General features: G+C 39.5%; 1 protein-coding gene across 4 annotated transcripts in view; it reads right to left on the minus strand.

Annotated features, from left to right (window-relative positions):
• dnm1a (dynamin 1a) overlaps positions 1-21,330 on the minus strand; it is a 44,747-nt gene that overhangs the window by 21,062 nt on the left and 2,355 nt on the right. For all 4 annotated transcript variants that reach the window (XM_008325992.3, XM_008325993.3, XM_017038801.2 and 1 more), the window contains exons 2-14: positions 17,258-17,331; positions 17,022-17,171; positions 16,025-16,228; positions 15,019-15,117; positions 13,255-13,415; positions 13,025-13,167; positions 12,801-12,936; positions 11,958-12,025; positions 10,651-10,789; positions 5,492-5,578; positions 3,371-3,441; positions 3,175-3,226; positions 2,362-2,373 (exon numbers count right to left, since the gene is read on the minus strand). In XM_008325992.3, the coding sequence (XP_008324214.1) occupies positions 2,362-2,373; positions 3,175-3,226; positions 3,371-3,441; positions 5,492-5,578; positions 10,651-10,789; positions 11,958-12,025; positions 12,801-12,936; positions 13,025-13,167; positions 13,255-13,415; positions 15,019-15,117; positions 16,025-16,228; positions 17,022-17,171; positions 17,258-17,331 (1,396 nt within the window). The remainder of the gene's footprint in view (positions 1-2,361; positions 2,374-3,174; positions 3,227-3,370; positions 3,442-5,491; positions 5,579-10,650; positions 10,790-11,957; positions 12,026-12,800; positions 12,937-13,024; positions 13,168-13,254; positions 13,416-15,018; positions 15,118-16,024; positions 16,229-17,021; positions 17,172-17,257; positions 17,332-21,330) is intronic.

The following is a 21,330-nucleotide window of genomic DNA, read 5'->3' on the forward strand; positions in this document are numbered from 1 at the left end:
GATGGATTAATATTTGGTACTGCAGCACCGCGTTCTATTTTTAGACAATGGATATAAATGTGAATTTGGCCTAAAATTTGCCTCATTAGCGCTGATGGAAGGAGATGCTGGGCCTTGACTGTATGGAAAAAAATCAAATAGATTTAAACAACTGTATTACATATATTATATTATATTATATTATATATTATATATATATAAGTATTGAATAACTATATATTATTTATATATGGTATGAACAATTTATACATATATATTTACTTTTTTTAATTAAGTAATTTTTTCACACTTTTTGCTGTCGTGCCGAGAGGTACATGTACCTCATTTGAGAACTACTGTGCTACAGAGTACTGTAGTACTGCAGTACCTTTTTTTTTTGCTAACTGACTGCTAACTTATCTTACTTTTTTTGCCACCTACTAGTTACTTTTTAGCAATTTTTTAAGCAAACTTTAGCTACGTATTTCCACTTATAATATTGAATTATCTTTTTGCTAAGTTCTAGCTAACTAACTTTGACCAAGATTTACTTTATTACTTGCTAACCTTTACCGAAGGTTAAAGACAACTTTGGACTTTTTTTGACAAGTCAAGGTTTAGAAATCCACACTTTATTTCTTGCTTTTTGTTTTAGTATAGTTCTCATTTCTCTATGACTGTATTCATTTAATGTATTTATTTATGTTTTGTTGATGGCGTCTCCTTTCTTTTAGCTCTGTTTCTGCTTTTTGTGTTTTATTTGCTTTGAATGTTCTTTGGAACACTGCAGTGATTGGGGTTTTATTGTTCGAAAGGACAAAAGAGAAGTTTTGCGATTTCTGTGTCGGTTTCTGGCGGCCAGCTGGTGGACCTGTGGAGTTAGGGATCGGAACATGAGGCACCGTTTCGTGGCTTTAGACAAAGCTTGACTCTGATGACACGACAAGACCCTAATCTGGGATTTTAAATGAGCCTCTGGTTTTAGTTTGCTGTTTAGGGAAGATTTAAAGGGTCTCAGTGGAGAACAGAAGCTGTGGGGTCTTTAGGGGTCAATTACAGCCATCTATAAACAGGAAGTGAAGATCCCTGCCATGTTTACAAAGTGCCCCTCAGATTTGACCCCAGTCCTGGCGGCTGTTATGACAACTGATAACTGTGGAGATGGTGTTTGTCTGCCACACCGCAGGGCCTCAGCTCTGTGACTTTTCAGAGTAAACTGGGGGGGAGGGGGGGGGGGGGGGCGGGGGGCAGACGGGCCGGGGCGTTTATTGTTGTTAGGACGGGAAGTAAATAATCAGGGCTCCTTCTATCTACAAATCATACTAGGCTTTTTACAAAAGAAAAATATTTAAAATGAAACTTTTTTTTAACTGAAATGTGATCATAACATTAACAATTCTTTTTAACATCGCTACTGTATGTGTGTATTTTGTAATAATTATTTTTATTATCTTCGAGAGCAATACAAACATTACCAGGGAAAAACTAAACATTTATCCTATATTTTACAACAATAACCAGAGGATTTCTGTCGTGTTTCCTGGGACAACAAGCAAAGTTTTGTTGAATAGATTTTTTTTAAAAAAGGGGGGGGGGGGGCCCCAAAAAACCAAGAACACCCACCAGATGCGGTCAATATACTGGGGTGCTAAGCTGGTTTCATACACACATGCATGTCTTCAGTACAGTCTCAGTCCCTGTGCCAGACATTCACAGAACAACATGCTGTAAAGTTGTAAGAGTTTTTTTTTCCACATATAAAAATTATTTATTACATTTATGACCAATCAGTGTTGGAAGGAACAGTGTTCCAGACTGAACGGGGGTCACATGACCACTACTGACCAATTAACGTCTTTGTTTTTCATCAACCTCATTAGGAAAGAGTTTCTTACTGAGGTCAAATCCATTTTTTTTTCAATTTTTTTACTGTTTGTTTTTCTTCTTAAGCTAGAAAATGCTTATTTTGTCATGAAAAATATTTATATACCGCAAAAATCCAGGATAGAGCGAAAACTTGAAAACTTGTCCATGTATTGTTAATATACTAATAAAGTGAGAATAACTTTGACTGTTTCCTCCATTCTTCCTCCTGTATGGGTTTTTCAGGAGGATATTTTAATTTCAATTCTAATTTTAAAAATTGTAAAGTCGACTGTGACAAATGTGTTTCGCAAAATTGCAAAAGAAATGATTTAATTGACTTAATTTCAGTCAAAACACATCCATAGAAGAGGATCAATTCACAGAGTTAGAGTTGATATTAGACACCACGGCTACGACATGGCTTCATCCAGAACTTTCAATACAAGCCAAGACTCACACACTCTCATACACACACACACACACACAAACACACACACACACTCATACACTACTCACCATGATTTCATCCTGGGAGAGTTAAAATTGCAGAAAAAGTTGAAAAAGGAGAGACAAACAAGAAACAAAACAAGAGAGAAATTACTCAGAAGACAAAGGAAACTACAAGATCCTAGGAAAATGACGAAAACAAATTAGGGCAAAGTGTAAACACAGATGAAATCATTTCAAATAAAAACCCACAGAAAAATCACTACAGAACACAGAGAAAACACTGGAGAACAAAAACGTTGTGTTATAACAATGCAGCACCTGGTTCTGTTACAAAATGTTTTTGTTTGTTTTTTAATACAAAAACATCACATACTGATGTGTGACTGTTAGCATTAGCTCTAACTCTATTCACATCTAGACGTTAACCATCAGGAAGTTGTCATTTCTCCGACCTCTGCTCTCTGCAGATGCACAGAAACGTTCTACTTCCTGTTGCTGCTAATATGATTATCGCCGCCGTCAGCGACACAACGACTTCTACGCACGAAACGCAGCACATCGGGCCTCGACGACTGTTGCCCATTAGTGCTGGCGCTGCATTGTGCGCACGCCATTAGATGTGCATTGTGTAGGATGGACGTGAACCCACGCCCGGGGTAACCAGATACCGTGTAGCTGCCCTACATTTAGCATGAGAGCGCTAAGTGCTACCAGAGCGAAGCCTCGGGGAAGGAGCTCAAAATTCATGTTTGGGCCCGAGAGATGAAACAGATGGACTCAGTGCAGCGTCACGTAGCTGCAGATTAAAGGAACCTCGAGGAGAAAGAGACGCAGCTCCGTACCAGCACGGTCTGCACTGCCTGGTTGTGATTAAAGTACCTGGTTGCCGGCTGCTTTTTTCTTGTTCATTTGGTTGATCCTCTGCTGAGCGCTGCACACACACACACACACACAGAGGGAAACATACATCAAATACATCAACTTCCATGGTCCGAGCGGCCACATGTACACAATCACGTTCTTCATCTGCCTGTGGTTAATACTCTCTGCACAAAGGGACGGGGCAATAACTCACTTGGCAAATCCAATGAAGTCCTCATGGTTGGTGTTCATGTAGGACAACTCGATGTCTATCATCAGCAGGACCTGAGCAGATATGTGTGAATATATGGTGTCAAACCTCACATGATGGATTAGGCCAATGGGGTTCGACCTTTTTTGGCTCGTCACATGATCATAGCTTTCAATCAGGAAGCACCGGCTCAGATATTTTTCTAGGCTGCAGGTTATTTGAAACAGTGTTTCCTTTTCTTTTCTGAGCCAGGGCACATATATATCATCAAAAATCTCACAAAAAGTATATGTAATTAAATATAATAATCTTCTGGTTTAAATGACCTCATCATTGACTAAAATCTCATCAGGAATTGAAGAAAGACATTCACTAAGATCTTCTTTAACAGCTCTGATTTTTTTTTTTTTTTTTTGTTTTCATAGCCATCTGCTGCCACCTAGCAGCAGCGTATTTAATTGTTCTTCCTTTCATGGTTTGACGAGCAATAATGAATGATCTCTCACGGCACAGTGGTTGGGAAGCAATAAAGAAATAATAGTTCTCCACAGCACACTGAATGATCTCTCACGGCACAATGGTTGGGAATCACAGATTTAAACCACTGTTTCCCAAAGACTGGTTCGCGACCCTCAGGTGGGGAATTTAAGCAATTCAGTTGTTTTGTTTTCATAATTTAAATTAGTTGATAATTAGTACTTTTTTTTTTTACTTTCAATTACTAGACCCTTTCAAGTGACCGTATTTCAATTCTGGGCGACACCACATGGGGTCACGACCTTAAGATTGAAAAACACTGGATTATGTTTAGTTTTTACATAACAAAAAGTGTGTTAATGGTTTAGAAATGATTAATTAACTAATGACTAAGAGTCAATCGTTCCGACCCAGTGGAAATAGCACTGGTAGAAAACCTGCGTGTCCTCGTCCTGTTGTTCAAATGTATTTCTTTCCAAATTAAGACGTATTAAATCGTGATTATTTTGACTAGTGTTTTTACACAGAACAATTTTAATCTGATGAGGAGTTAATTACATTTATGTGTGTCTTTGTAACCAGAGTTTATAGGAAAAAACAGACAGTGTGAAAACACCTACATTAAAGTCATTATGTATGATTCACACTTTCTCTCCCGGCAAACACTGACTTTTCCTACAGGCTGATAATCCATCTGCAAACGACGACGTAAAAACTCACGCTTTAATCTCCTGATTGCTTTATCCCTGGTTTTCCTCTAAATACGATGGAGTTTATAGGAAAAAAAGAATCATTTCGTTTGTGACAGTGTGAAAACGCCTACATTAAAGTCATTATCTATGATTCACACTTTCTCTCCCGACAAACACTGACTTTTCCTACAGGCTGATAATCCATCTGCAAACGACGACGTAAAAACTCACGCTTTAATCTCCTGATTGCTTTATCCCTGGTTTTCCTCTAAATACGATCACGCCCTTCAGAAGTGACAACAGGTGGCATTAAGCAGCTGTTACTGGAGAGTACAACCAAATACTCTCCAGAAAAATATTTACTGATTTTCCAAATACAGTCATTTGAATATTTAATAAGAACGGAAATAGTTCTGAGTCCTTGTGCGTCAGTGTTTGAGGCTTCAAACATTGCATTTTCTTCCATTTCTTTTTCTTTGTATGTGGTTGTTGCACATTTATGAATGGATGGATGGATGGGTGGATGGATGATGATGGATGGGTGGGTGGGTGGATGGATGATGATGGATGGATGGATGGATGATGATGGATGGGTGGGTGGATGGATGATGATGGGTGGATGGATGGATGGATGGATGATGATGGATGGGGGATGGTTGGATGGATAGATGGATGATGATGGATGGATGGTTGGATGACTAGATGGATGGATGACTAGATGGATGGATGGATGGATGGATGGACGGACGGATGGACAGACATATAGAGAGATAGAACTCTATTTCCCTTTGGGAAATGAAGGATAAATATATATGTGTGTGCGTGTGTTTATGTTTAAACACACACACATACAATATTATGACATATTTATGACCATAAACATACAATATTATGACATATTTATGACCATATATACATATATATACCACATATATGTCGTGAAATCAGACAGTACCTGGTTCTTACAGCGACTTTCTCTGTCCCTGATGTGGTGAGTTACAATTCTCTCCATCTCTTCCCTCAGCATTGGATACTGAGCCAGCTGTGATGACAGAGGTTAGTAGGTAGGAGGTAGAGAGAGAAACACACACACACACACACAAGCTAACAGAAAAGAACCACTGTAACACACACACGATCTAAAAACGGTCACACAGTAAACCACAGAATACTTCATCTGGGTTAACCACAGCGCATAGTTCCACTAGTCAGTACAAGAAAAAAAACATTACAATTAAACACGATTAAGACATGAGTTTATCACAGACTTGGCTCCACTCGCTTTGCTTTTTCTAGTGAAACTTCTGGAATTAGTTTTCATGTCCAGACAGAACGCAAGCAGAGCAAAGTCTTTGATATTAAAAAAAATAAAAATAAAAAAAATAATAAGTAAGTGCAAAACTAAGAAATGTTCCTGGCAAAAACGGCTTCTTTTTCCCAGCACACTGTGGGGTTTTTTTTTTTTTTTTTTTTTTGTTTTCCATGAGCTCATTGCAAACCCACAAAGCAGACGTTGGTGGGCCTCCAATGTGACACAAACACATTTGAAAAAGTGTGAGGAAAGAAGAAAAATAAAAACCAAGATCACAGGGTGAGACAGAGGGGGGAGGTGGGGGGGTACATCACTGTTTTCTCCCAAGTTGCGATGCATCCCTGGTGTCAAATGGCTTTGATTCAGATTGAGATTTATTGGATATTAATCTGCCGCTGATTTACTGCCGTCGTCCTCGTCTGATTACAGAGCAGAGGACACCCATGATGAGAGCGCTCTGTAACGTCGCTCCAAACAGATTACCATCGTTTCACCATCATTCTGAGCAAATCTGTCTGTTTTGTTGTTGTTGTTTTGTTTTTTTTTTTCATCTCCATGTTTGAACTGGGATTTTCACTGGGTTTTTTTTTATGGCCGGAAACGTTCGTGACGTATGTTAGCAATTTACACATCGTTGGTAATTAAGAAATGATGTCAATATAATTACCAAGACCTTCACTCAGCAGACATTTTTATGAATCCTTCTTTAACTCATTCAAATGATACATCGCACATTTAGCTATTACCACGTCATTTTTTTGATTTTTTTTATATCATTTGTTGTTAGTATAATGTCGTTAGATAGAGGAACAAATTTGTGCTTTTTTACACACACATTTTTCTGATATAAACAATTTTAAAATCTAAAGAAAAATGTATATATATTTTATATTTTTTTTAAAATATTTTTTACAATTTTTTTATTTTTTACAAAACTTTTTTTGACTATTTTTTTTTTCATTTTTTTAAAATTTGATTTAGAGACTTTTTAGAAATTTCTGTACCTGTGCAAACCCCATTATAGTTTTATGGTCGTCCTTCCAGCTCAATGTCTACCAGTGTCTCAAGTGTCATAGTTGACGACTATAATGAAATGAACATAAATGTTTACATTTTTTATATGTAAAGTTGGTGAGAGATAAGTGTTTAATTAAAAAAAAACCCAACAAACAACAACACCAGATCGTATGAGAAGCGCTCTTCAGATAAAGCTTTCATTTGGACTGATTTGTGAGTAATAATAGTTAAAGCCACCGACAGGATGCACTGCATCTTGAATTGTAAAAAAAAAAAATTTGATAAAATGTTTCATGTCCTCAGATTGACATAGAGTCAGGTTTGACAGCAGGTTAATAAAAGGGCAGCAGGCAGAGAGTCACACGTTCAGACTGACATGCAGTGCAAGGCAGAAGAGTGAGAGAGAGGGGGGGGGCAGGGGGGAGACGAGGCTTTGACCAGGACTTTAAACCGACCCCCTTTGTGGATTTTTCCAAACACTGTATATTATATAATTTTACAGTAACTTTAAATACAGCCTGTCTCTGAAACTGAAGCTGAGATTAAAATGTGACAGAGAAGAAAAATCCAAAGGAGGTCACGCACACACTCGTTTTTTGGTTATTTGCTTTGGTCCACAGAGTTAGAGGGTGAGATGATGGAAAGGATGATAGAAAAAAAATAAAAAAACGTTAAATGAAGAACAGCTGAAAGTCATCGTGTGAGTGAGTGGAACTACACGGACAGAAATAAAATCAATATTTAGACAAAAGTATTTAGACATAAAGTTACTAACATGCACTTGATTAACTGAATATTAATGTATACGACTTAAGTTATATCGAAAAATTTGACGAAAAAAAATCTATGTAAAGGTACAGTAACTTAACTAAAACCAGAGTAAGGACAGACCGATGTTACGCGAAGGCTAACTTTATCTTTTATTTCCTGTTTAAAGTTAAGATTTCTGGACATACATATTAGTTGTTTTTAAAGATGATAAATGGTACACTTTTCAAAGGGAAATATACACTTGTATTTCATTTTCGCAGTATATTTTAGTAATGTTTTTAGCAGCCTGCTAGTACACAGTGAGTTAGCAGTGTTAATGCTATGCTAGTTTTTAATTTTTGACTTTTCGCTACACGTTTGTCTTCAGCAATGCTCGGCTAAGCTAACCTCGCTAACACTCTGGCTTTCTTTATATACTTTACTGGCAGATCTGAATATTGTTAGTTGCATTACTGCCCCCCGCTGGGTGTTTTTGGTAAATATTTAAAGTTAGATGTTCATAGTCCTGGACTAGATTTTTTTATGTTCATTTAAAAAAAAAAAATCTAAAAAAATGTATCCTCCAGCACTGCCTTTTATTTATACAGAAGACAGAAGTAAAACATAATATAAATAAATATATAATAATTAATAATCATTTGTACAAGTTTGGCGTGCCAGATTAAAAAGTTTGGCCTTGCCTGAACTAAAGAATATAATAATTGAAAACAATAAATAAATAAAAATAAAAGTTACCTCAAAGGTAAAAATTTAATGATAACTGATGTCTAGTTACAGGCCAGATGGGACGGAGTTGGGGTCTGGAAATGGCCCCCGAGCCAGGTGTTTGACTCTGTGGATCAGTTCTATATCATTTTAGTGGTTTTATAAAAGTCTATTCTCTGAACTGTAGCAGTGAATTTCACAGTGTAAACGACTTTTCTACTCATCGACTTATCGTCCCGACATCGGTCTCTCCCCACCCGGTTGGTCAACAGGTATATATTTATATATTTATTATGTGATATTATGTGATCTGTTCTCAGTCCTTTTACCTTGTGACTACATTTTTGAATGGTGACGTTGAGTTCATTCACTACCAAATCTATACACTTGAGTGTGGGCCCCTTCAGCTTTTGGATCTGCTTTTTCACTATGGCCTCAAAGGCCAGGTCGGGGGTGAAGAGCCCCGTCCTGTGGAGGATAGGCAGGCGACAGGGCAGAGAGGGGGGGGGGGGGGGGGGGAGGAGGAAGGGGGTTAAAAAAAGGAGAGGTGGTGATCAACAGATGATCACGGGGACGGACAAAAGAAAAATAACAGCAAAAGAAGGGGTGAAACAAAAGAGGGGGGGGAGGTGAATAAAGATGCGTTCATGGAACAGAGGAAAAAACAGGGGGAGGTGAGGGGAGGTGAGGGGAGGTGAGGGGAGGTGAGGAGGATAAAACAGCAGAGAGAGAGAGAGGGGAGAGGAGCCAGAAGTAGCCAGTGAGACGTTTGGTTTCCCGTGAAGCCATTCTGTAACAGGGCAGCGCTGGAGTTTCTCTCTAGAGAGGAGAGATGAGAGGAGGTGAAGGAGGTGAAGGAGGTGAAGGAGGTGAAGGAGGTGGAGACAGCTCCCAGCTTGAACAACTCCACCATCAGCCAGAAGAAAAAAACCCCAAGCCACAAAACATGAGACGGCAGCTAACACGCACCTCCACAGTCAGACGGGACGCCGTGATTTCACCCCACGTTGAACTTTGACTCTCTCCACACTCACCCGCTCCCTCCTCCCTCCCTTCCACCTCCTCCAGCAGGATTCTACAGTCTGAACATTTATTATCTTAAGGCCTTTGTGGTTTGTGGAAGTTCAACTACTAGTGAAAATGTTTGGTCACAGTTTGGATCCAGAAACCTGGCTGCACTCACAGGTCTGAGCTGTGGAGAGTGTGGCCCCCGGGGGCCGTTAAACATTATCATCGTCATGGCTCCTGTCTGCTGCAGGTGCACAGCTGCTGCCTCAAACACACACACACACACACACACACACACACATCAGAGTCTGGAGGCTGAGGTCATCCATGATGGCTGCCAGAGAGTCTCAGTGATTGGCAGATTGACTTTGGCAGATTGATCTGTATCTCAGTCCGTTAAAAAAATACTGAACGTTTTCTGCGGAGCAGGCAAACAGACGGCTGATGCTAACGTTAAAAAAACGTTACCTAAATGTTAGCCCAGAAATTACCCCCAAAAAACTGTTGAATATAAACTCAATTAAAGGTAATTAATGAAAATTAAACGTTACATAAATGCAGCTAAGTTTGATTTGTCAGATAGCTAATTGTTAGCCTGAGTTGCTGTCTATCGCTGCCTCCTAGAGGTGTAAGAAAATATCACTACACTACAATATCAATTTTCTTTTTAGTTAAAAATGAACATGCAATTTTTAAAAATTTTATTTTGCTTTTATTTCGTGCTAGCTTGTATGTTGCTTGTATATCGCCGTGTCTATAGTATCGCAAGCATATCGCAATATATCGCATCGTCGCTCCTGTATCGTGATACGTATCATATCGCCAGATTCTTGCCAATAAACACCTCGTCTGTCGTTCAGTTCATTTAGTATTTTCTGAAACCCATTCCTCAAGAAGCATCGGTACTGGTACTCAATATTAGCGAGTACACAAACGAAAATACTCAAATCAGTTTTTTATATAAATGGCATTAGGTTCAAGAAAAATTGAATATCGCAAGGTAACTGTAGCTCAGCTGGGATACATCTACAGGTATATCGTTAAATCTTTTTTAACGACGGACTCCTATTTGGCGACCATATATGGATGACAGCTCCGCCTCCAAACCGCCATCGACAGCTTCTACCACAACCGGCCTGTCCAGCCAAACCTGTCCTTAGCGGTTGAGCAGGCAGGCGGACAAACTGCGGCCCACCCTGCTGCTCCACATCTGGAGAGAACCAGGAGGCTACAGTGACAGGGAATGAACAGCAGGGGGCACTGCGCAGACAATAGCTCCACCTTTCACCGTCTGTGTTTACCTTCTTGGTACACTGCCTAACCGTATTGACTAGCTCAGATATGACCATGTCCACACATTTGGTGCACGGCTCTTTAATCTTCCCGATCTGCCTTTTCACAATGGTCTCAAATGCCATGTCCGGCGTGAAGAGGCCAGTTCTGTCGGGCAGAGAGAGGGGGCAGCCGTGGGACCAAAGGACAGGGATGGACGGTGAAGAAGAGAAGATGAAGGAGGAAGGGCAGAATACAGACAAGAGAGTTAGTTCATTCATCTGTGAGCTTTTCTCACCGGTGAGTCAAAACATTCACCGCAGTGACTGTGACGTCACGACACCAGGTTATTGTTAACTAGTGACATGAGCGTGAAGGCAAACAACTAACCAACCGACTGGTAAAAGAAAAAAAGGCTTCAGTTTAATCAAATGGTTTAAAATGACTGGAAATGAACCGTTTACACTGCAAAAAAAAGTAATTTTATAAAGTCAAAAGATTAATATGATTTTTTTAACCAAGTGGATAAATAATACAAAATTATCCAAATAATTTCCCAGTGACAGGATGTAAATATTTCCAACAGTTCAGGATCATTTTCTGGAATTTTCTGTCTGCTGTTGAGACAATTCAAAACTTAGATCTACGTCGACAGATTTTTTTATCAATCAATCAATCGATCAATCGATTGATCAATCAGTCTATCCATCCATCTATCCGTCCATCCATCCATCCATCCATCATCCATCATCCATCATGCATCATCCATCATCCATCCATCATCCATCATCCATCCATCCATCCATCCATCCACCATCCATCATCCATCATCCATCATCTATCATCCATCCATCCATCCATCCACCATCCATCATCCATCATCCATCCATCCACCATCCATCATCCATCATCCATCCATCCACCATCCATCATCCATCCATCATCCATCTAAAATCGTTTTTTGCTCTGGTTCCATCTTTCTGTTACTGGATGAACTCTTTCAACGTGAGAATATTTTGATTCTTTCTCGACTGGTTGTTTTTGGGGGGTTTTTGCGGTGTATTTGCAGTGTAAGAAAAAAAAAAGAAGTGTGAGCAACTGCAGACAGACGAGGCCTCTGTCGTCTGTCGTCACCTACTGGATCAACTATATGACATCAATGCACTGAGGCTGTGGCTAAGACCAGAGCTGTCAGGAAACACTGAGCTGATTACAGAGGCAGAGTCAGTGAGAGCCGGTGGAGAAGGAGAGAAACAGGTGAAATGAAGGGTAACAGGGAGGTGGAGGGGGGAGAAGAGGAGGAGGAGGAGGAGGAGGAGGAGGAGGTCAAACGTGCCTGATGCCGTGGATGTTCTTGATGGCGTAGCTGATCTCCTTACGCAGCTCCTTCTCATCGAACTCCATCTGTGTGAGGACACAAAGAGAACGAGATGAGGATCAAGAAGAAACGCTTGATCAGCACATCGTGAAATTATCACAGTGACAGTTATCCACAGTAGTGGTCTTCAACATGGGGTTCGTGGCCCCAAGGGGTTCCATGGTAGTGCCGCTACAGGTCATGATAGCATTTTGTTTCATATTTGTTTCCATTTATTTTATACATAGTAAAATATTAAAACTGTAATAACATTTAAAAAACTTTTTTTTAATTTCTAAAAGGGTATATTTAAAAAAATACAATTATGTTTTAATTAAGATTAAAATGTATTTAATTATTGAAAAATCCGTAGAAAAATGTAATTATTTATTCTGGCCTTTCCCTCAACAAAGGTTTGAAAATAGTACTAATGTAATGTAACTAATGTAACTAATGTAACTAATGTAACTAATGTAACTCTACACTTTTTTAAAGAGACAAACAACCTGCTCTGTCTCTTTCTGTGAGAAACTGACAGTATTTTCTGTCGGCTCAGTCATGGAGGTTAAATCTAATGTCCTCACAGGAAGAGGAGGGGGATGGGACGAGGGTGAGGAGGGGGATGAAAAAAAGCTTTTAGAGATGGAGGTCAAAGAAGGAGGATGATGGGAAAATCTGCTCCGCACAAGGACAATGAGCGAAAGTCATTAGTTTGGATGTGCTGAAGGTTGAAAATCATAAAATAAAAAGTCACGAAACATGATGTCATTTAAGTCTGACCACATGTGTGGCATACACACACACACACACACACACACACACCTTGACCAGCTCGAACGGGAAGCGCTCGTGGAAAATGCGGTTGATCCTGGCTCCACCTGACAGCTCCGCCGTGTCGATCTGATCCCCGGAGCCTTCGATGCACTTCTCAAAGTCCACGGAAAACTGCTGCACCATCCTGCGAAAAAAAAACCACCGAGAACATTCACACACGTCTGCGTCCACCTGGCCGCACGTGGTATTACAAATGCAACGACATCACCCACTGCAGCAGAGCCTTGGTCTTGCGCGACGGGTCGTCCGGTCTGAAGTTCTTGTACTCCTCCACCTCCTTCTCTATGGAGAGGAGCTGACTCTGCAGCTTGGCTCTCAGGGCTGGCAGAGTGTCCCGGATGTGGTTGGTCAGTTGCTGCAGGTCGGAGATCACAGTCAGACACAGTGAGTCAGAGTGAGACGACGACGACTCGGAGGGAAACTTCTCAACCTTCTCACCCACCTGATTGAGGGTTTTCTGCAGGTACGGAGTTCCCATGCGATCGGCCAGGTGTCTGTACGCAGGGTGAGACAGAAAGAACTTCCTCTCTGCAGTCATGGCAGCAGTTATGTCCTTCCTTCCATCGATGTCCTTCTGGCTCCGGTTCACAACCCCGATGTAACCTGGTCACAGCAGATGACAGCAAAACTGTTTTATTTCATATTAAATCCCTTTGTTTCTTGTTTTTTAAGATTTCTCTTGTCTGAAATCTTAAGATTTTAAGATTTCTCTAATTACGTTTTGTTACTGTTTAAAAAACTTGCTACATTAGACCAGAGAACATTTGCCGTCTCGATGGGTTTAAATGCATGGCTGGCAACAAAAATATATATACAAATATATATAAATATATACAAATATAGACATATATACATATATGTGTGTATGTCTATGTATGTATATACATATTCGTATATACATATACACACAGACATATGTATAGACATATATGTACATATATACATATATGTATGTATGTCTATATATGTATAAATATATTTGTATATACATATACACACAGACATATGTATAGACATATATATACTGTATGTACATACATGTATGTTTGTCTATATATTTGTGTATATATATTTGTAAATACATATATACATATATATGGTATACGTTTTTCATTTTGTTTACTGTACAGCAGTAGACTGTTTTCGCTATTGGTGTAAAAGCTCTGCTCACTTTCTGTTCAGCTGGCTGTGTTGCAGGAATTTGTATTTATCTCTATTTTAAACTGAAGTTTTTATACATTTTGTCAGCAGTTTTAGTGACCTGTTGTATCATGTGACGACAGTGTCCCTTTGAAGACTTTTTTTTAGTGACGACACCTGGTGTCTGTGAGTACAAAACTCAAAGTAATCATACTGGTATTGGTTTGTAAAACAATGGTATTGGGACGGGATATTGTTTTTTATCATGTCAATGTCTCAATGTGATCGGCGCCTCCTGCTGACCACTGACAAGAACTGAGACAAATGTTGGAGAAATGATCAGGTTTAAAACTGGAAACACAGACGAATGATGAGCAAATGGAGAACAGGAATGTAGGGTAAAGATAAAAACAAAAGTCACTGACCACGTGTGTGTGGAAAAAAAAGTAATAAAAAGGAGTTCAGGTCACATGGATTCCATTTCAACTCCAGTTAAGTTTCCTCGTGACTCACTCACGTTGTTTCATGCTCTATATATAATGTTACAGTGAACCAGCAGCCCTGTCCATGTGGACGTCCATGGTGTTAGACAGGGCGGACGACAGAGTCAGGGAGAGGGAGAGAGAGAGAGAGGGAGAGCATGGATGTAGAAGACGTTGGAAAAAATAAGGAGAAAAAAAAAGAAAAACAAAGGACATGGAAAACTGTCAATAAGTGGCTGCATCCTGACCAAGTGCAAATGGAAAAGAAAATCACCGCCTCAGCACATTGCAGTAAAGGGCAACCCACAAGATACATGAATGTAAGCTCTTTTCCAACTCGTTTTTCTCTCTCTCTCTCTCTCTCTCTCTCTCTCTCCTTCCACTTCTCTGTTTTGATTTCTCACTTTATTATACCCCCGTCCACTCCCCCACACTCCCCCCTCCGCTCCTGTCAGTGGTGGGAGACGTGAACACAGACAGCATGACTGCATTTTTACCACAAGAGGGAAACAGCGGGTCACTTCCAAAGCCTCGAGAGAGAGAGAGAGAGAGAGAGAGAGACGAAGTTAAAAGTCGTTACTCACCCCTCCTGAGTGGAAGCAGTTTATTCTCCAGGATGTCTTTGGCGTCTGTCCCCTCGTCCATCAGGTCCAGTTTAGTGATGACACCAATGGTCCTCATGCCTACAGATAAACACACACACACACACACACACATACACATTTATCCACTGAACAGACTCTAAAAATTGTTACACAATAATTAGACAAAATACTGTATCTGTTCCTCAAACTATAATGTATTTCCAGCTAACGGCTAATTAAAAGCTAGCTTTAACATTAGCATAGCCTATAATAAAAAAAGACCTTAAATAATTAAACATAAATTAAATGTAGTCCAGAAATAGTTTATTTTGAACAAAAAATAAAAAATAAAACTAGCAAAACATGTATTCATATATATATATATGTATATGTATAAGTGCGACAGGACTTGAATATAACTAAACATTAGTATATACTGTATGGAGGAACCTAAATGTAAAATGGTGGTAAAATTAATTAATTGTAGGTGTTAAATAGTCACTTAAAAATCATCAAGAGGTTAGTTTGAAACTGCAAACAAAGCTAACCATTAGCCCAGAATTAGCTGTTATGAAAAAGCTAAATATGAATGAAAATAAAGCTTAAAATGTGTCACAAATAATTTAAAGACAGTTTAAGAGTTAGAACAAAATAATAATATTACACTAATTATAGTAAAATATTTAAATTTGAACAAGAAAATAACAAAACATAGCGTAGAGCTAGCCTAGCTAATGAAAAAAAAGTAAGCAAAAAATCAAATTAGAAGAAAACTAATACGAAAAAGAAGAAACCTATTTGCCCCAGAAATTATAAGGTGACCAATCTTTTTTTTTTTTTAAGGCCTTCCTTTAGCTAGTTTGACTCGTTTTTTTTAAAGGCCTTTCTTTAGCTAGTTTGACTCGAAAGGTATGCAGTATGTACTACAGTATATACCAGGGTCAAAAAGCCCGTTCTTCTGTAGCTGAGTAAAAGCAAGAGAGGAAGAGAGGAACAAAGTCCTCACCCTGAGGGTCGACCTCTTTGGCAATCTTTAAAGCGTCAGAGTTGGCCAGATCAGAGTTGGCCGGGGACACAGCCAGCATCAAACAGTTCTCCTTGGTGACAAACTGCATGAGCATGTCTTTGATCTGGGCCTCAATGTCTGCAGGTTGGTCCCCCACGGGCACCTTGGTCATTCCAGGCAGGTCCACCAACGTCAGGTTCAGCACTGTGAGAAGAGATTATATCATAGCATTGCATATACGTTCATATACACCTATACCAGTATCAGTACTGGGCCTCATACTTCATTCTAATACTCAGTGTCAGGAGAATACGACCGCATGTTGATGAGAAGAGAGGGTTTTTTTTATTATATCATAGCATTGCATATGTCCAATATACATTTAAATATATATTTTTTGTGTGTTTATATATGTATATATGTGTGTTGATAAATATCATATATATAAATATATGTATGTATATATATACATACATATATTTATATATATGATGTTTATAAACACACATATATACATATATAAACACACACATATATGAATATATCTATCTATATATGTATGTATATATATATACATATATACATACATATATAAATGCAATCATACATATATAAATATATGTATATATGCATATATATATCAGGGATGGTACCAGCATCTATACCAGTATCAGTACTACATCTGATACTTCATTCTAATACTCAGTGTCAGGAGAATACGACCGCATATTGATGAGAAGAGAGGGTTTTTTTTATTATATCATAGCATTGCATATGTCTAATATACATTTAAATATATATATTTTTGTGTGTGTTTATATATGTATATATATATATATATATATATATACATATATACATACATATATAAATATATGTATATATGTATATATATATATCAGGGATGGTACCAGCACCTATACCAGTATCAGTACTACATCTGATACTTCATTCTAATACTCAGTGCGTCATTAGTAAAACGTGGTGCTTGTCTCACCGTGAGGAGAATACACCCGCAGGTTGATGGGCACGGGGGAGATGCCCTTGTTGGCCCCAGTGATGCGGTCGGTCTCGGCTTCGATCTCCTGACGAACCTCATCGAAATCCGTGAACTTTTTGCCTTTACAGTGGAGAAATTCTGCGTACTCTGAAGACACAGTAACGGAGGAACAATGAAATAAACTTCAGTAACACGGTCTCAGTAGAACACAGACGAGCAGCTGGTGCTGGTACCTGTGGGACAGTTCATCAGCTGCAGGACCAGAGGTCGACGAGTCACGATGCCAGAACCACGAGGAAGAAAATCCCTGCGTCAGCACAAAGGTCAAAGGTCAGCTCATGTACAGATACTTGGTAGTACTTTATAAAGATTTCAGCGTCATTACTGTGGTTACACACAAAGAGCAATGTGTGAGTGAGTGTGTGAGTGTGTGTGAGTGAGTGTGTGTGTGCTCACAAATGTGATCACACAGAGGTGTGTTTATTATATCTGTGTTTAACAGGGTCACTGCACACAAGTGTGTGTGTGGATGGATGGATGGATGGATGGATGGTAGGATGATGGATGGATGAACTGACAGATAGATAGCTGTATCTGCTGAGAGAGACAGGGAAGGGAGAGAGAGAGAAAGAGAGAGAGAGAGAGAGAGAGAGAGAGAGTGGGAGACTGTCTCTTTACCCTAATTGGACATGTGTCATGAACAGACAGATGGTCCTAAATGAGTGATGGAGGGGGGACTAGGACTCGTCTGTGTCTCAATAATCCAGGTCCTAGTTCTTCAGGGTTCGGTCTAAAACACAGGAACTTTTTTTTTTTTTTGCTGTACTTCAAATGGACTTTCTTCTGCAGTAACAATATTATCTTCATCATTATCTTCCTTGTTTACTCTTCACTTCATCCTGGTTAAAAGCCGACAGAACGCCACCTGGTGGCAGGACAACACCTAAACTACATAACTAAAGAGCAGGAATCAGTATAAAATGTACACACACTTCAGGGCGTTCTGGGCTGTGTTTATGACACTGGGGATTTGTTTGTATTTTACATTATTTTTTGTGTGTGTTTAATGTGTTGCAATAAAACTCGGCTGTGTCCAACCCAGACAGTAGGAGGCAGCACAACAAAGGAATTACAAAATGAAATCTAGGAGCTCCTCAAATTCAGGGCGACAGGATAAAATGTGTTTTCGAGGTTTTTCTTGTGACAGTGAAGGCATCACTGGCCTTATTCTGTCCTCTGTTGGGTTCACCAGTTCATACGATGCTAAAACATTTATATTTTTAAGACAGACTGCCTGTTTATACACAGATACCTGTACATAATATAAAACAACATTAATAACATAGTAGCGGTCAATACATTATATAAATGAATAAATAATATTTCTCATCTGCATTAGAGCATTGGTGATTCCCAGACAGGGAGACGCTGATCTGCACTTAAACCCTGCTCTAATGCAGCAGAGAGGCAGACAGTTTCCTTCATGGAAGTAGAAGAAGGAGCCAATGAAACGACAGTAAACTGGCCTTCAGATTAGAGCAGGGCCAATAGAAGGCAGAGATGCTGGAGTCCTGTGGTTCAACCACAGATTAGTGCTGGTTAATCCTCTACAGCAGAACGAACGCTCACTCACTTTTACTGTGTCAGTACGAACAACTGCAGTCATGGCTGAATCGTTTCACTGTCTGAAACACACGACACAAAACACCAGAACCCACTGATACATGTTTGTAACTTAGACTAGGGAACTACTTGTCAAATGTGATCTCTGCTTTTAACCCATCACCATAGTCAGCAGGGGGCAGTGTGTGGGGGCGGTGCCATGCTCACAGCACCTGGTGGACTCAAACCTGAAACCTTCCAGTGGTGAAGGAAGTCCGGTTCCTTCACCACCAAGCGACCACTGCTCCTTTTACAGATTTATGGTCCACAATGAAGAAGTGAACTATTTTTTAGGAGCTGGTACTGGTCCGGTTCCATTTGTGACTCTTAAAATAACTCAATATAATGTGAATGTAGTGCAGCGGTTAGCACGACTGCCTCGAGAACAGAGAGTCCTGGGTTTGATTCCCAGATTAACTACATACCTGGCGCCTGCAGGGGGCAGCAGATCTGATGTTAACATGAGAATTTCTCAAATATGGGATCAAGAAAGTTTAAATGTGGCGCTTTGGCCCAGAGGCAATGTCTCTGTCATTGGTGTGGAACCCCAGGGTTCACCTCCTGGACAAGTTCGAATCCCGGTTAGGGCGGTTAATACCTTCCAGTGGACTCACCACCCGCAGGAAGGTTTGGGGGGTTGGTACGGTGCAATGTGATTTGGGTGGCGACTGCTGCCCCCGCAACCCGGTAACGGATAAGCGGATGAAAATGGATGGATGGATGGAAAGTTTAAATTATTATTAAATGGAAACATTGTGTCGATCTTTCCTAAAGTCGTTGACGCCCAGGTCTGCTGTGGTTCCCGTTCCCATTTCAGTTTACTGTAGTACACACTGTAGTACCAGCTGGTCTTACACATGAGTGAAGCTGTTGTCACTCGTCTGACAGCTCGCCGCTCTACCCTTGCGTTATGTAATACATGATCCCGATCATATATCATGGTCTTTGCCTCAGCCTCTCAGGGTGTGGGGGCTGGGATCGTGATGGCAGCAGGGGGGGGTGAGTGGGGGGTGGGTGGGGATGTGACATCTGTGTTGTAGTTTTACGTCACTGTGTTGTGCTGGCAACAGCAAACTGTCTGATAATAAAGTGCTTCAGTTGAACTGTACACAGTGTACGTACAGAACAACTCTGAGCTGAGGCTCCTCGGTTTTTACATTCTCCTCTTCTTATTCCTGAACTGTGAGTTATATCAGACTGAAGTGGTAAAGTATAAAGATAAAAATAAAAAATTCTCACGTTGACATGAATTATTGTCACATAAAAAAACATATAAACTAAAGGGGAAAAGGTCGTTTTGAAGAACCGACGTGGTGCTGATTTGACTGGAGCTGTCCGTGGTGCTGAAGCCGCTGCTGTCTGTAGAACCATGCGACTGGACATGTATTTAGTTAATAAAATAACAGATTTTAATTATATTCAAAGTCAGATAAAACATATATTGTCTTTTTGAAAGTTTATTTCCTTCTTTTTGTCTTGATTAATAAAAAATATCACTTTTACTTTTAATGTTTTTCTTTTGCTGCATACGTTGTATTTTCTCTCCTCTGGTTTCATTATTGTGATTGATTGATTGATGAAATGATACCAGGAGGTTGAAAGACACAGCTGTGCAAATCAGATGACGGTTGTTCAAACACCACTGTTGTTTCTCGGATGCATAGGTCAAAGGTCACAACTTGAAAAGACAGCCTTAAAACACTGTAGAGCAGGCGTTTGAGGGTCTAGAGGATGTCACCTTTAATCTTAATGACGATTGGCTTTGACCAGTGTCTGGGTTTGACTGAGGGTCAAGGGTCAAGAAAAACTACAGCAAATGACATCTGTCTTAGCATAAAAATATTTAAAAATGTACAATGTAAAATCTAACTATATTTGATGGAAGAGAGACACTGACCCTCTGTAAGAAGGACGAATGTGTGGGGGGGTGAAATATCACTGAAGGACAGACAATAAAAATAAACCATTAAATATTATATGTATTTAAATATAATATCCCTTTAGTTCAAATTTACTCACAATTTACTAAAGTCTCTATCTGTTTAGTTGAAGACAACACTAATATAGTCGCAGGAATTGAAGAAAGACTCAAATTTCTTCTTCAACAGCTCTGATTCTCTATGTTTATGTTTTCATTTTTATGTTTTATGTATATGTTTTCATAGCATCACTACCACCTAGTGGAAGAGTATTTAAATGTTGATTATTTAAATGTTGCCTGTCACACATTGACGAACGAGGAAAAATTATTTGCATAAGAAATAAATAACATTTTTCTGACCAATTATGTCAAATTGGATCATTTTCCGCAGCACACCCGATGATCTCTAACGGCACATTAGTGTGCCACGGACCTGTGGTTGGGAATCACTGCTCTACCGGATGCATTTAAAAAAACAAAAACCTATGATTCTTCTTATTTTAAGTGTATCTGAGCAGATTTTACATCATCTACATAAACAACGTTAAACAACGTTCTACAAGGACGTAATCAGTGTCTCGGTGAAAGAGAAGAACAAGGATGCGTTTAACACAACATATTGTCAGTGTGACAATCACACACAATAGGGCAGCAGGAGAAGAGGGAGGAGGGGGAGCAGCCGAGGAATAGTAATAATAATGAATAATGTACGGCCGCAGCCTG

This window comes from Cynoglossus semilaevis, chromosome 14 (genome assembly GCF_000523025.1).
Source record: "Cynoglossus semilaevis isolate Cse_v1.0 chromosome 14, Cse_v1.0, whole genome shotgun sequence".
NCBI classification, from domain to species: Eukaryota; Metazoa; Chordata; class Actinopteri; order Pleuronectiformes; family Cynoglossidae; genus Cynoglossus; species Cynoglossus semilaevis.